General features: G+C 40.0%; 1 protein-coding gene across 6 annotated transcripts in view; it reads left to right on the top strand.

Annotated features, from left to right (window-relative positions):
• Positions 1 to 10,946, top strand: part of GNB1 (G protein subunit beta 1) — a 34,910-nt gene extending 23,964 nt beyond the window's left edge. The window contains exons 3-12 of one of the 6 annotated variants that reach the window (XM_048326289.1): positions 318 to 425; positions 1,033 to 1,071; positions 1,702 to 1,808; positions 2,225 to 2,288; positions 4,003 to 4,165; positions 4,961 to 5,027; positions 6,468 to 6,669; positions 6,946 to 7,162; positions 8,804 to 8,911; positions 9,232 to 10,946. In XM_048326289.1, the coding sequence (XP_048182246.1) occupies positions 369 to 425; positions 1,033 to 1,071; positions 1,702 to 1,808; positions 2,225 to 2,288; positions 4,003 to 4,165; positions 4,961 to 5,027; positions 6,468 to 6,669; positions 6,946 to 7,162; positions 8,804 to 8,910 (1,023 nt within the window). In that variant the 5' untranslated portion in view covers positions 318 to 368 and the 3' untranslated portion in view covers position 8,911; positions 9,232 to 10,946. Of the gene's footprint in view, positions 1 to 317; positions 426 to 1,032; positions 1,072 to 1,701; positions 1,809 to 2,224; positions 2,289 to 4,002; positions 4,166 to 4,960; positions 5,028 to 6,467; positions 6,670 to 6,945; positions 7,163 to 8,803; positions 8,916 to 9,211 lie in introns of all 6 variants that reach the window. The other 5 variants (XM_048326288.1, XM_048326287.1, XM_048326286.1 and 2 more) reach the window with 5 other exon arrangements.
• The last annotated feature ends 1,688 nt before the right edge of the window (positions 10,947 to 12,634 follow it).

The following is a 12,634-nucleotide window of genomic DNA, read 5'->3' as shown; positions in this document are numbered from 1 at the left end:
TACCTGCTTACTCACCCTTGGGCAACTTGAATTTATACAAAAATGAATCAGAAACACTAATGAAAAAAAGAAAGAGGCCTGGGGGAGAGAAATAAGTCCAAATTCTGTTTTATTTCCTGTGGCTGGAAACAAAACACATCCATTTGTGGCAACACCTTCTGCTGTGGAGATTTCAGACACGCATTTTCACCTGCTCTCCAGTGTTTAGAAATCAATCTGCCATTTTTTTTTTCAAGTACTGTTTGAAGTGGTTGAAAGGACTTGTAATTTCAAACTCAGATTTCTCCTAATTCTCCTGCTTCTGACCTGTCTTTCAGATTTCTGGTTGTTTCAGAGGTGGCAGTGGAGCACACCTTTAGCACAGGAAAATGAGCGAGCTTGACCAGTTACGCCAGGAGGCCGAGCAACTGAAAAACCAAATCAGAGTATGTATTGTGCCTCAACACAAATGAATGTGTCTTGAGGAGGACAGAAATGATGCCTTTAATGTTTCTCCAATGTCAAACTTAATGTAGAAAGGGCAAGCACATGTGTCTGCTTTAGAAAATTACTTTTTTGGTCTTTTATATTGCTTAGAAAATAAGTTACATAAGCAATGCATAAAATTGCTGATCAAAATGAATGTTTACTGAAGTTTGTCTGAGCTAGAGCATAACTGAAGTTAAAAAAACCTTAAAATAATGTCAGTGATAAAGTTAGTCAGAGCTTAGTCCAGTAGGGTTTTAAATACCTCTGAGGTTGAAGGCTGTGCAGCCTGTCTGGACAAGCAGTCCCATTGCTTGAGTGTCTTTGTGGTGAAAGTCATGTTACCTTTCTCCCAAAAGAAGAAGAAATTTCAAAGTTCCATGCTCAATGTGTTTTGACAGCAGGCAGTGTATTATGTTAATGCTGCTGTTAGGATGGGTCCTCTCTGGGTGACAAACAGAAATGTTTTCTGAACCTTGGGTTCAGGGGGCTTAATCAGCTTGACAAAACAGAGAGAAAGAAACACACAGAACTCCATCCAATTTCTCTAATTTCCTTCTCTTGCAGGATGCTAGGAAAGCATGTGCAGATGCCACCCTGGCTCAGGTAAGAATTTCAGAGTTTAGCAGGAATTAAGAAGATCTGTCTACTTTACAAAAAGAAAATGCTGTGGAAGAAGGTGAATGCAAGTGAATCTGGTTCTGCCTCCTGTAGCAATTTTTTTTTTTTTGCCTTTGGGTGTTTTCTTCCAGAAATAAGTATATGTTTGTCTAGTTCCTGAGAGCAGTGGCCTTGAGCAGTGGTTTCTTTGAGTGACTCAGGACACATTTCTGCTGCTTAATGGAAAATAATGCTCTGCTCTGGAGCTGGGAGCAGTACTGTTGTCACCCTGATAATCTGAACCATAAGGCCTGCTGAGGTTAAACTACTTCAATGTCTGCTACATTTATCTATGCAGGAGGAGAAAACCCAGATCAAAGGTCTGAAATCCTAGAAGTCTAAGAAGATATGACCTAAACAAAACAATTTCTGGGAGTGTTTATAAATGCAGTAGGCTACTTGAGTCATGTGATAAAGACATGCTACTTAAAATGACATAACTTCTGAATGGAGAGTTTGAAAAAAATCAGTCAGTATTGAGAAAGTGGGACTTTGGGCTGCAGTGGAACTGTGTGTGAGATGTTACTTGTGAACAGTGAAGGGAAAAACTCAGAGTGTGGTGTTTTCCTGTTTCAGATCACAGCCAATATCGACCCAGTGGGGAGAATCCAGATGCGCACTAGGAGAACACTCCGGGGACACCTGGCCAAAATTTATGCAATGCACTGGGGGACTGATTCCAGGTGGGTACAAAACTGGATCACTTGGCTTCACTGCTCTCTGGAAAGCTGAGTGCACAGTTCTTGGGACCACTGGGAATTAATAATTCTGAGAGAACTTGGACAACCAAGAGAATTCAGAAACACTGAATGCCACGATTTTCCTCCATGTTTTTGTAATCCAAATCTACATTTGGTGCCCACATCCCAGTCCTTGTCTACTTGCCTGAAAAATTCTGAGGAACTGTGGAAATAGAATAGATATCATTATCAGTTGTCTTTTTTCCGTAAAAGCTTCCTGTTAACTACTGATTCATTTAAAGAGAAACTAAATGCTACTGGTATCAGCTGCTTTAATTCTCTTTTCTTTACAGTGTTCATCACAAAGGTGTTCCTTGTGTGCCCACAATGATTGTGTTTCCTTTCTGTTTCCTCTCTAGGCTTCTAGTTAGTGCCTCCCAGGATGGCAAACTTATAATTTGGGACAGCTATACTACAAACAAGGTAAGGCCAGCTGGTCCATTGCTGTGTAATTCAATTGTGAATGCATCAGAAGGAAGTGTTACCCATCATCATTTTGGCTCTGTTGCTTTCCTAGTCCTAAATCCAAATTTTGAATTCTCCAGAACAAATGAGTTGTGTGTAAAGAACACAGCAGTGTCTTCAGTGTGTGAAAATGTGCACCACACATGGAGAACAAGGAAAAACTTTGTTCCAAAGAATGTTTTGATTTGTTTTGATACTGCAGAAAAGTGATTAGCAGAGAGCAGGCAGTGATGAGCGTGTTGCGCCAGAAGGGGCAGAGATTTAGGCAGAGCCATATTAATTTGTTGTCTGCAGTGAAGTCCTGAAAGACCTGACTTGTTCTAGTGAGTCATCACTTCGTGGCTGCAGTCACACGAGGCAGTTCGGGACTACTTTTACTTTCATTTGACAGTGATTGGTAATTAGTGATCACGGCCACTGTTACTGTCAGCAATTCCCATGTAGCCCCTTGTGGTTTGGCTGACAGAGCTGCTTGAGTTTGCTGCATGGAACTGGCTTAATTTCGAAAAAATTTTCCTAGCTTAGCTCCTCCTAGCATTAAAATCAGTGTTACCAGTGCACTGGAGCAAATGGCATAACTTTACTAAAAAGTTAATATAATACGGTTTGCAAGTTAAAAATAAACCCTCTCCTCTTTACCTTCATCCTCCTTCTTTGACCCCAGCCTGCAGGTAAATATAATCTTAAATTACTGTGACTACTGTAGGATGGTAAAATCATCACTGTACACCATGATTTCTGTATTGGTATCTTCAATTCTTATATCAATGCTAATTAATCCATGCAATATTCTTTTGGCAGTTCCAGCACACACTGGAAGTAACAGTCTTGTCATCAATTTGATCTTTTCCTAATGATAAATTAAAATGGCTCAAAGTGAATATTCCAAATAGTTCTTTAGTAGAAGACTTCCAAAAATGAGCTGGTTGTGCCTTTGGGATAGGGTTGGGGTTTTTTTAACTGCTGTTTGCTGCAGGATCACTGATCACTGGCTGTCCCTCTGCTTCTAATGAAATCTTTACTTAAGGAATTCAGGAAGATTGTTAATATTGCATGAAAAAATCACCACAGTTCTAAGGACACCAGCCCTTTCCTAAAGACTTTATGAACACATTTAAGGGATGAACGTAACGAGTTAACAAGAGGGAACAGGTTTAGCTTCTATAATTATCTAAAAAAAGTTCTCTGAGCACAGAATGACAAGGAAACATGGGGTAGTTATTTAAATGTGAAGCTTGATTGCTTGCAGTGGGTTTCCAAAGAAGGATTTAAATGGCAGTGGAAGCAGCGATTTCCTTACTTGTTCATTCACAGCATCTAAGCCTGGAATTGGCAGTTTTGCTGACTGTGCTTGGAAGTCAATATTTTCCTGAACCTATAATAAACCAATAGTAATCAGAGCACTGAAATGAAATAATTCACTTTTTACCAAAATTGCTGATGAAACTGGATTCAGGAAAAGCAAATCTGAGGTTTTATTACGTCATTACTTGTTCTGACGAGCTTCATATGCAAGTTATCCCCAAAATAGTTTGATACTCAAACAGCTGGTTTTTTCTTGCTTTTCTGCCAAAAAGATGATGTCTGTCTTGAGAGACAGGTGAAAAACTTCCTGGTGGTGCAGCACTGAATGCAGTTTTTGAGATTAAATCCAGGCCTGTCTCTGTTTCAGGTGCATGCGATTCCCCTGCGCTCCTCCTGGGTCATGACTTGTGCATATGCTCCTTCTGGGAATTATGTGGCTTGTGGTGGGCTCGACAACATCTGCTCCATTTATAACTTGAAAACTCGTGAAGGGAATGTCCGTGTCAGCCGTGAGCTCGCTGGGCACACAGGTGAGTGGCTGCTCACAGTTACCTCAGCACACGGTGAAGATTAAAAAAAAATATCCTTTAAATATAATCTCCTAATTAAAATCTACTTCTTTCCTCAGGCAGGACCTTAGTTGCACACTGCCTGGTTTTAAATGTTTTTTAACAGTTTTTCTGCTGCAGAATTGAACGAAACTTATAGCTGGAAGTTGACGATTGCAGGTGTTTGAATTTTTTGCTCTAGTTTGAATTCTGTGCTGTGTGAAATGGAAGTGGTTAGCAGGCAGACTGATTTTGTAATCAGGGTGGTTCCATTGATGGTTTGTCAGATGGGATTTCAGGAAAAAAAGATCTTCAGAGCGTTCAGATGAAATTCTTTGATGCCACTGTTGGGAAACACGCAATGTCCATGCTCAGGTCTTTGTACTGACCAGGAATGCAGTTTGGTTTTCCTCATTAGTGGTCTGATACAGTTGAGGTCATCAGCATTTGTTGCTGCTGGATGCAGTGACACTGAGATCCACTCTTTAAGAAAGTTGAGTCTGTGCAGTGCAGGCTCACTTGGACTTTTGCCCAGCTTGGCCAGTGGATTCCACACTTCCCCCTTCCTCTGGTTGGGTTGGGGTGGTCTGTAAAGAGCCAAACCACATCTTGTCCAAAACATTGCAGATTCCTATACAAAAATCATCTGTTGCATTTTAGGCTTTTAGTGTTTCTTGCTGCAGCTTCAGGAGAAGGGAAGCAGCTTGTTAGCAAACCAGTATTGCCTTTGAAGGGTAATCTCTTGCCTTATCTGTGCACCTTTTATTCTGTTTCCAGGCTACTTGTCCTGCTGTCGTTTCCTGGATGATAATCAGATCGTCACCAGCTCTGGCGACACCACTTGGTAAGCTGGGACACTGGGACAGCCCTGTCAGGAAGGGCTTTTCAAACCCATTCTCTGTGACTGAAGGAAACTTTGTCCTTCATAAACTTTATCATGACCACAAGACTGTGGTGATTGCTGCTCGTATGTCACTTTTGCTGGTAATTTCAACTCTGTGAGCCTTGGCTGTTTCCTTGTGCCTGGTGTTCTGAAGAGCCTGACCTAATTCTGTGTTAAGATGTTCTGGGAATTTTTTTATTAATATAACTATTTGGCCTTCAGGAATAACTGTATTAGACTAATGATTTTCCTCAAAACTCTTTTTGTATTCATTATTTATTATTTTAAAAGTCATGTTTGGATATTTCTAATAAAGAATGTAGTTAATGTTGTTATTCAGAAGAGTTCCTAGAAAATATTCTACAGTGACAATAGCTGGGTTTCTTGAGGAGAATGTAGGTGTATGTCTTCATAAATACTGGTTTCTGAACTAAAAAAGGCCTCCATCTTTTTTTCATAGGTTTTTCTATTGTATCTATTTCTTTAAAAGCATTGCAGTTCTCCCAAGCAGCAGCACTTAGAGCAAAGGTTGTCTAATAAATACCTCTCCTACACAATGCCAGTCTCTTTGAATACCTGTTTATTAGCCCACTGATTCTGAGTAGCTATTGAATATATATGGGATTAAAACCAAAAATGTTTGGTGTTTAGAAAATCCAAAAAACTATAACAAAATGAGAGGTTTTGTAGAAATGATGCTCTTTATAAGAGAATACAGCTGCTTCAGGAGTTCCTGTAGTAATTCTGCAGCTGTTTGACATCACCTCAGTTCAGCCAAGCTTCAAAGGACTTTACCAAAGTGCAGGCATCTCTTGTTTGCATGGTTTGAACCTGCTACTGATGGGTCTGGTTTGCTAAGAAATTACAGAAATTAAAAATCCTGACTTCCTAAAGTGTTTAGACCTCTTCTTAAGGAGGTGATAGTGTTCTTTCATCCTTTTGTACTCTTACATATCACTGTAGTAGTGATTTGGCTGACTTGCAACTTCAAGATCAGACATAATTCACAAAGTTTCTCATCCTCTGTAAGTTTATAAAAATGAGAAACGCTGGCTCAGCTTTTGCTGTGGCCTTACCACTGCTGCTTTAAATGAAGCTGTAGTAGTACTGGATAACAGCCATGGCAGAGAACTTTGGGATGAACAGCCCTCCCTGTCAGTCATCAGTTTTTTGCACTCTTTTTCAATTTAAAACCCCCCAATGTTTTAAAATTAAGGATAATTTTAAGGTCTTCCATGCACAATTAATCTGCAACAGCCAGATAGTTCAACCAAAAATGTTTATTTCTATTGTCAGTATCAATCTTGTTAATACTTTCTGGAGTTTTACTTCAGCAGTGATACAAAGACCTGATAAAGGAGCACAGACGTGTTGATTTGTCTCTTTAATTATTCTTTCCAGTGCTCTCTGGGACATAGAAACTGGTCAGCAGACAACCACATTTACTGGGCACACTGGAGACGTGATGAGTTTGTCCCTTGCTCCTGATGCCCGGTGTTTTGTTTCTGGTGCCTGCGATGCCTCTGCCAAACTGTGGGATGTTAGAGAAGGAATGTGCCGGCAAACCTTCACCGGCCACGAGTCGGACATCAATGCCATCTGTGTATGTAGCTGCTTCATTTATCATTTTCTATTTCTCTGGTCTCAGCTCTTCAGCATGATAAAGTATTTTCAGGGGTTTTTAAAATAAGTTTGTGGAGCTGAGGGAATTACCTGAAATTTGTGGGGAATGGAAACTGGGTGTTGGTTCGTGAATTTCTTCACTGGGTTTGCCATATCCCAGTGTAGAGAGGTGCATCCTCTTGTTTGCTGTTTTCTGGTGTGATGCAGAGGGATCCAATCTGAAACCGTGTGTGGTTTTTTCCCTCCCCCACTGCAGTTCTTCCCCAACGGCAACGCCTTTGCCACGGGCTCGGACGATGCCACGTGCCGGCTCTTCGACCTGCGGGCCGACCAGGAGCTGATGGTTTATTCCCATGACAACATCATCTGTGGCATCACCTCTGTAGCATTTTCCAAGAGTGGCCGCCTGCTCCTAGCTGGGTATGATGACTTCAACTGCAACGTGTGGGACACGCTGAAAGCTGATAGAGCAGGTAAATGGCGCTGGGTTGGAATACTGGAAACTCAGTGTGGATATTTTATTGGAGTCCCCACCCCTGGAGGTGTCCAGGGAACGTCTGGACGTGGCACTCGGTGCTCTGGGCAGGGTGACAAGGTGGGGACCAGCCACAGGTTGGACTTGATGGCCTTGGTGGCCTTGTCAGCCTCTCATTCTGTGATACTGAATGTGTGGATTGAGTCTTATGCACAGATCTGTCAGCACTCACTGTCTCAACTTCAGAACTCTCTGAAAACCTCTTTAGGCTGCCCAGTGATGTTACAAATCCAATGGAATCCTGCTCAAGGATGGACGCTTGAGAACAGGAAGATTGCCATTAAAAACAAGGGCTTGGAGTGGATGGATATTCTTTTTTAGACTTTATGGCTTTGTTCATGCATTAACTATTCAAAGCAATTCAACATTAATGTTGCTATTTATACACAAGACTTTTTTTTTTTCCCTGGTATTTGTAGCAGTAGTTGTAGAGACAACCAGCAAAACAACAGAGACTGGAGTTTATCTTTTGAGGAAACAAACATGAAATTCATGGTCCAAAGATGAAGAGAATATGACTTCGGTTTTTTAAAATGAAAACTTTTGTTGGAAAAAAGGTATAAATTTGGCCACAAATGTTTCATTATTCTCATCAGAACAGGACATGAGAACAAATATTCTGCATATTGAAATGTTCCAAGGCTTCAGATTGCTGGGCAGATTTGGCACTTCTGATACTAAACACTTGTGTATCTTCTGATACTGACACTTCTGTATGAAACACCTTTGTGGTTCTGTATTCAGTACAAGTATTAAAGACTCTTTGGTGCTGATTTTGTTTTACCAAATTGCAGCACTTTCTGTTGCTGGTGGTAGAATGAGGAGAGTCCTATGAGCATTCTAATTCATGTAGAAAGATTAATTTCAAGTCCATCAAGAATATCTTGGCTCAGTGCTGTGGACTGGAAAGCTTGAACATAATTAGGTTTTCTTTTTACCTCCTTGAAACCCTTAAATTAAAGGGGATAGAGGAAAATGTTGTCTCCCTTAATTCTTCTGTTTAGCGTCTCAATTCTTTTTTTTAATGGTGCTATAATTGAATTGTATTAGATCTCCATATTGACAAGTAGATTGTATGGAGGAGTCTGTCTTGTGAATGTAGTAAGAGAAAATGGGATGAAAAATGCTTTAGAGTTCATAACATAATTCACTTTAACTTGTGGTTTTAAAATTTTTTACAAATGTAAAAATTTCGTAAAATTTAACTGATCTTTATCACTGTGGTGAGGAGCAGAAGCTGTGCAGTGCATGGTTGTACTGCATCTATTGCTGTGACATTGGCAGAGTCTTCAGGGCTGTCACTTCACAACTCAGGGGAGACCGGTAAAAGTCATAATAAGGGGAATATACAAGGAAAACTTTGGAATAATGCCTCTACTGAATTACCCCCTTGTGAACCCACCTAGCTCTGTCTGAGTCTGTGCTTGTAAAACCAGAGGCATTTAAAAATTCCAGCCGTGTTTGTTCAGGATTTTTGACTGTAGAGGTTGGCTAATCCAAATGTGCCTTGGTGTTACTTGAACTGAGACAGGAAATCACCAACATAATGCAATTTATTGGTTACATTTCTCATTTCTAGGTGTCCTTGCTGGTCACGATAACCGTGTCAGTTGCTTAGGTGTGACTGATGATGGCATGGCAGTGGCAACAGGGTCATGGGACAGCTTCCTCAAGATCTGGAACTGAAGTAGGTGAGTACCCAACTCATTAAGGTTGGGTTGGGATGCAGAATGCTTTTTGATCATTCAGGTTAGGAAGTCACTGGGGAACAAACCCCAGCAGTTGGGTGGTTTAGAGCACCATTAGTTTAATGTATGCAGTGCCATTTTTCTGGTGGCCTATTTTTGACATACTGTACTTCGCTGTGTGGGTTTTTGAGTAAGTAAATATCATTGGGAAAGTGGGGGGATAATGCCTGGATGTGTCAGTGGTGGGGAGAGCAGAGCTTGCCACTTGCTTGCAGTTTATCAAGTGCAACTCTCACCAGATGTTTCTGTGTGCCAGAAGAGCAGCGGACTCCACGACTGGAAGAAGTTTCCAACGGTTGAAAATTAAAAACGATAGCATATCCAATCCAACCATACTAACTTGGACCCCCATCCTCCCCAACTTCAAAGGGCAAGATCTTTTCTGTCTCCTGTTGCTGAAATGAAGAGCACAATTACCTTTCCAAGAAGAATTTCTGTGTTGTAAGCAAAATGAAATTGTGCATTCCTTTTGGGACCATTTTTTTTGTCTTGAGAATTTAAAAAAAATGAAACACTATCATAAAAAGCATGACCAGAAAATAAACTTGAGCATAATTGTGAAACAGTTAGCTTTCACTGTAGTTTCCAAGTTGAAGTTAAGGACTTTATCTCACACACTTGCAAATTTTAAAGTCATGTTTGTAGCAGATTTTTTTCAAGTTTCCTTTTTAAATACATTTCCGTATGTATTTAATTGAGCAAAACAAGGGAGTCCTAGCCCAGAGCACCTGGGGGTTGTCAACGCTGTAAATTTAGTCCCTAATTTTTTTTATTTTTATTTTCTAGTATCACAGATAATTGTTGCACAAAACTTGGCATATATAGGATAATGTTAAGCAGTAAGGTAACCAAGCACATGCTGTAAAAGGTAATGAATGCTTGTTTAAAGAATCCTTTCACCTTTTATGGATAACAAATGCAATCCTTGGTCCCTCCTGCCCCCCCTTTTTCACCACACTGATTTTTTTAATCTGTTTTGGTTTGTCCACTTGGAAGGGCAGTTTATATATCCTAACACTATCCTGTAAGTCTCAACAACCAGGAATCTCTGTTTTCAAAAGAGACCTATCCTACACTTGGGTATTGAGTCAATTCTTTGTGTATGAAATGATGTACAAATCAATGTTTTGAAAATAATGATCTTGAACTTTCTAAGTTAAACAGAAAAAAAAAAACCTTTTTTGATTGTTTGCCATATTGGGTGGGTTTACTCTTAGAATCGCATGCTGTAGAAATGCTAAAAAGTGCATATTGGACTAAGTCCTTAGATGTTTTTTCTTTGAAGAAATAACCTGTTTAAAAACTGTAACCATTGTCGCTGTATTCATTTATTGTTGCTACTCTGTGCATAAATCTATGAAGAACTCCAGTACAAAGCTATGCACGTTTTGGAGTAGCGTGATAAGTCACTTTTTTTTTAAAAAAAAAAAAAGAAACAGCCTGTTCAAACAATCGCTGTCAAAGATTCTGGGGTGTGGGAGGAGGGAACCTAGACCATCTTCTTTATAAATCAGTTCCTCACAGCCAGTTCCTCTTGCAGGATGAGTCCTTTGCATCTGATCAGAGTCATTTTTGTAATGAGCAGGTTTTCCTGGCTTTCTTTTCAAATAAAATGTTAAAAGCAGCAGTGTTTGGACAGCAGATTGTTCTGTTAAACTTTCCTATCTTCTCACTGTATCCAGAAATGCTCCTTCCTAGCAGCAGTAGTAGCTTTTCTCCATTTTGTTTTTTCTGCAACATTCTGTACAAAAATGTGCTGTAATTGTGCGTTAGGCCTGGATTTGGCATAAAAGATGAGTTCCCTCTTACTCTCTTTCATGAAACTACTCTGTAGAGCTTTCTCCACGCCCTGTATCCCTCTTCACCTTTTGTATTTAATTTTAAAGTCAGTGTACTTCAAGAAAGCTGGATGCAAGATAGATACTATATTAAAATGTAATGTTATTTAAGATGTAATAAAGCAGTTTGACATGAGTTTTGACTGATCTGTTTTGCAGCTTATTGTTCAACATGTAGAACATCTTCTGAGTTGTGAAATAAACACACAAGAGGAGGAAATGCTGTCCCCAGAGAAATGGTTTGGTGTTTTTAAATGGTTAATGGTTAATTATCGGGCAGAGTATGCACTTAACTCCAAATTCAAGGAGCCAATACACTTCATGTGGTGCACATCACAAAAATGCTTTGTGCAAGAGGAGTGGAGCACCTGAAGTAGGAAATCAAAGCAAAATGCTGAGTAACTTCTTTTAAAACTTTTGTGTCCTTTACTAGGAAAAGAATTGAGTGGAACATCTTTGTGTTGCTGCCACGTGAGGATCTGGCCACAGCAGCTCTGTTGTCACTGTTAGATTGACAGGGTAAGAAGTCACTTTCATGCTCAGTAAGAACAAAGTCTCCACGAGGCAGAATTTTATCTAAAAAAAAAAAAAAAAAATTTAAAAACGATTTTATAGCCAGAGAAGCAGATTTCTGAAATGAGGTGTTAAAAAGCAGTTGGTTCAACAGATTGGTATTGGTTGACTTGAGGGTTTGGTTTTGTGTTTTTAGTGGGTAAAGTCCCATCTCTTGTTCTGACCTAAACAAAAGTAGATTTTCCCTCATTTCACATCAACCAAGAGAAATTCCAAAGCCATGGTTTGGTCTCATACCAAACATGGAAATCCTCATCCTCAATGGAGAGGTTTTTAAAAGCTGGGAATATGGAAAATATGATGGTGACATTACTTAACTCTGAGCATTGGGGTTTTGGACTGCAAGAGACTGGTAAGTAGCTCATGGCTGGAAATGCTTTAATTTGGGAATTCACATTTAGTGGTTTCCAATTCCAAATGCTGTAGCTGGGGGCTTTCCACTCAATGTGAAATACTTTTATTCCAAGGGATGTTTCATGTGTGACTCTGGTCTGTAATAAAATCAGTCATCTGTCTTGCCTTCCTTAATCTCAATCCATGTGTTAAATTTGTGTGTCCTGCCTATGCTGGCAGTAAAATACCTGCCAAGACAGTGGCTTCTTGTGACAGGAGGCTGGTGTGCAGCCCTCTGGGATTTACTTGAAATGCAAACAGTTGCAGTTGCCTCTTACTACTCTTATGTTAAATATGAAATTTTATTTTATTTAAAAACCTGCCATTGTGTGTTTGGTTATTCAGAGAGCTGCAACTGGAGAAAAATGGGTGTGCAAAGGGAGCTCTGAACTCTTGAGTCTGACTCTGGGCCAAACTCTCTTGAGTTTTGAATGCCTTTAATTTTAGGATGTACCCAAATGAAAATGATTTATGTAATCTTACCTACAAGCTCTACCTGTGGGCTTTGAAAAGATTCTGACTTGGAGATAGCTGCGGGATGTAGTTCCAAAGAGCAGCTTCCCCCAGCTGCTTGCAAATCTCTGGTGCTAATTTTGTGTTTCTGGTTCAGATTCCATGACCTGAGAACACAAATCTCTGAGAATGGGATTGGAATCCTCTCATGGAGTTTCAGGGAGGGGGTGAAGGAAGAGAGAACAAATTTCTCAATCCCAGGACCTTGAGTTAAGACCTTTAGCATTTTCTGTTCCCCTCAAGGCCTTTAATTTCTTCATGAATTAAATAAAAGATCCGAGGTTCTGCTACCAGCAGAAAAGAAGTGAGTTGGGCATTTTACCTTCTGACCATTAAGTGCCCTGG

This window comes from Corvus hawaiiensis, chromosome 22 (assembly GCF_020740725.1).
Source record: "Corvus hawaiiensis isolate bCorHaw1 chromosome 22, bCorHaw1.pri.cur, whole genome shotgun sequence".
Classification (NCBI taxonomy): Eukaryota; Metazoa; Chordata; class Aves; order Passeriformes; family Corvidae; genus Corvus; species Corvus hawaiiensis.
The sequence above is the reverse complement of the archived record's forward strand: the minus strand, read 5'-3'. Positions and strand labels throughout refer to the sequence as shown.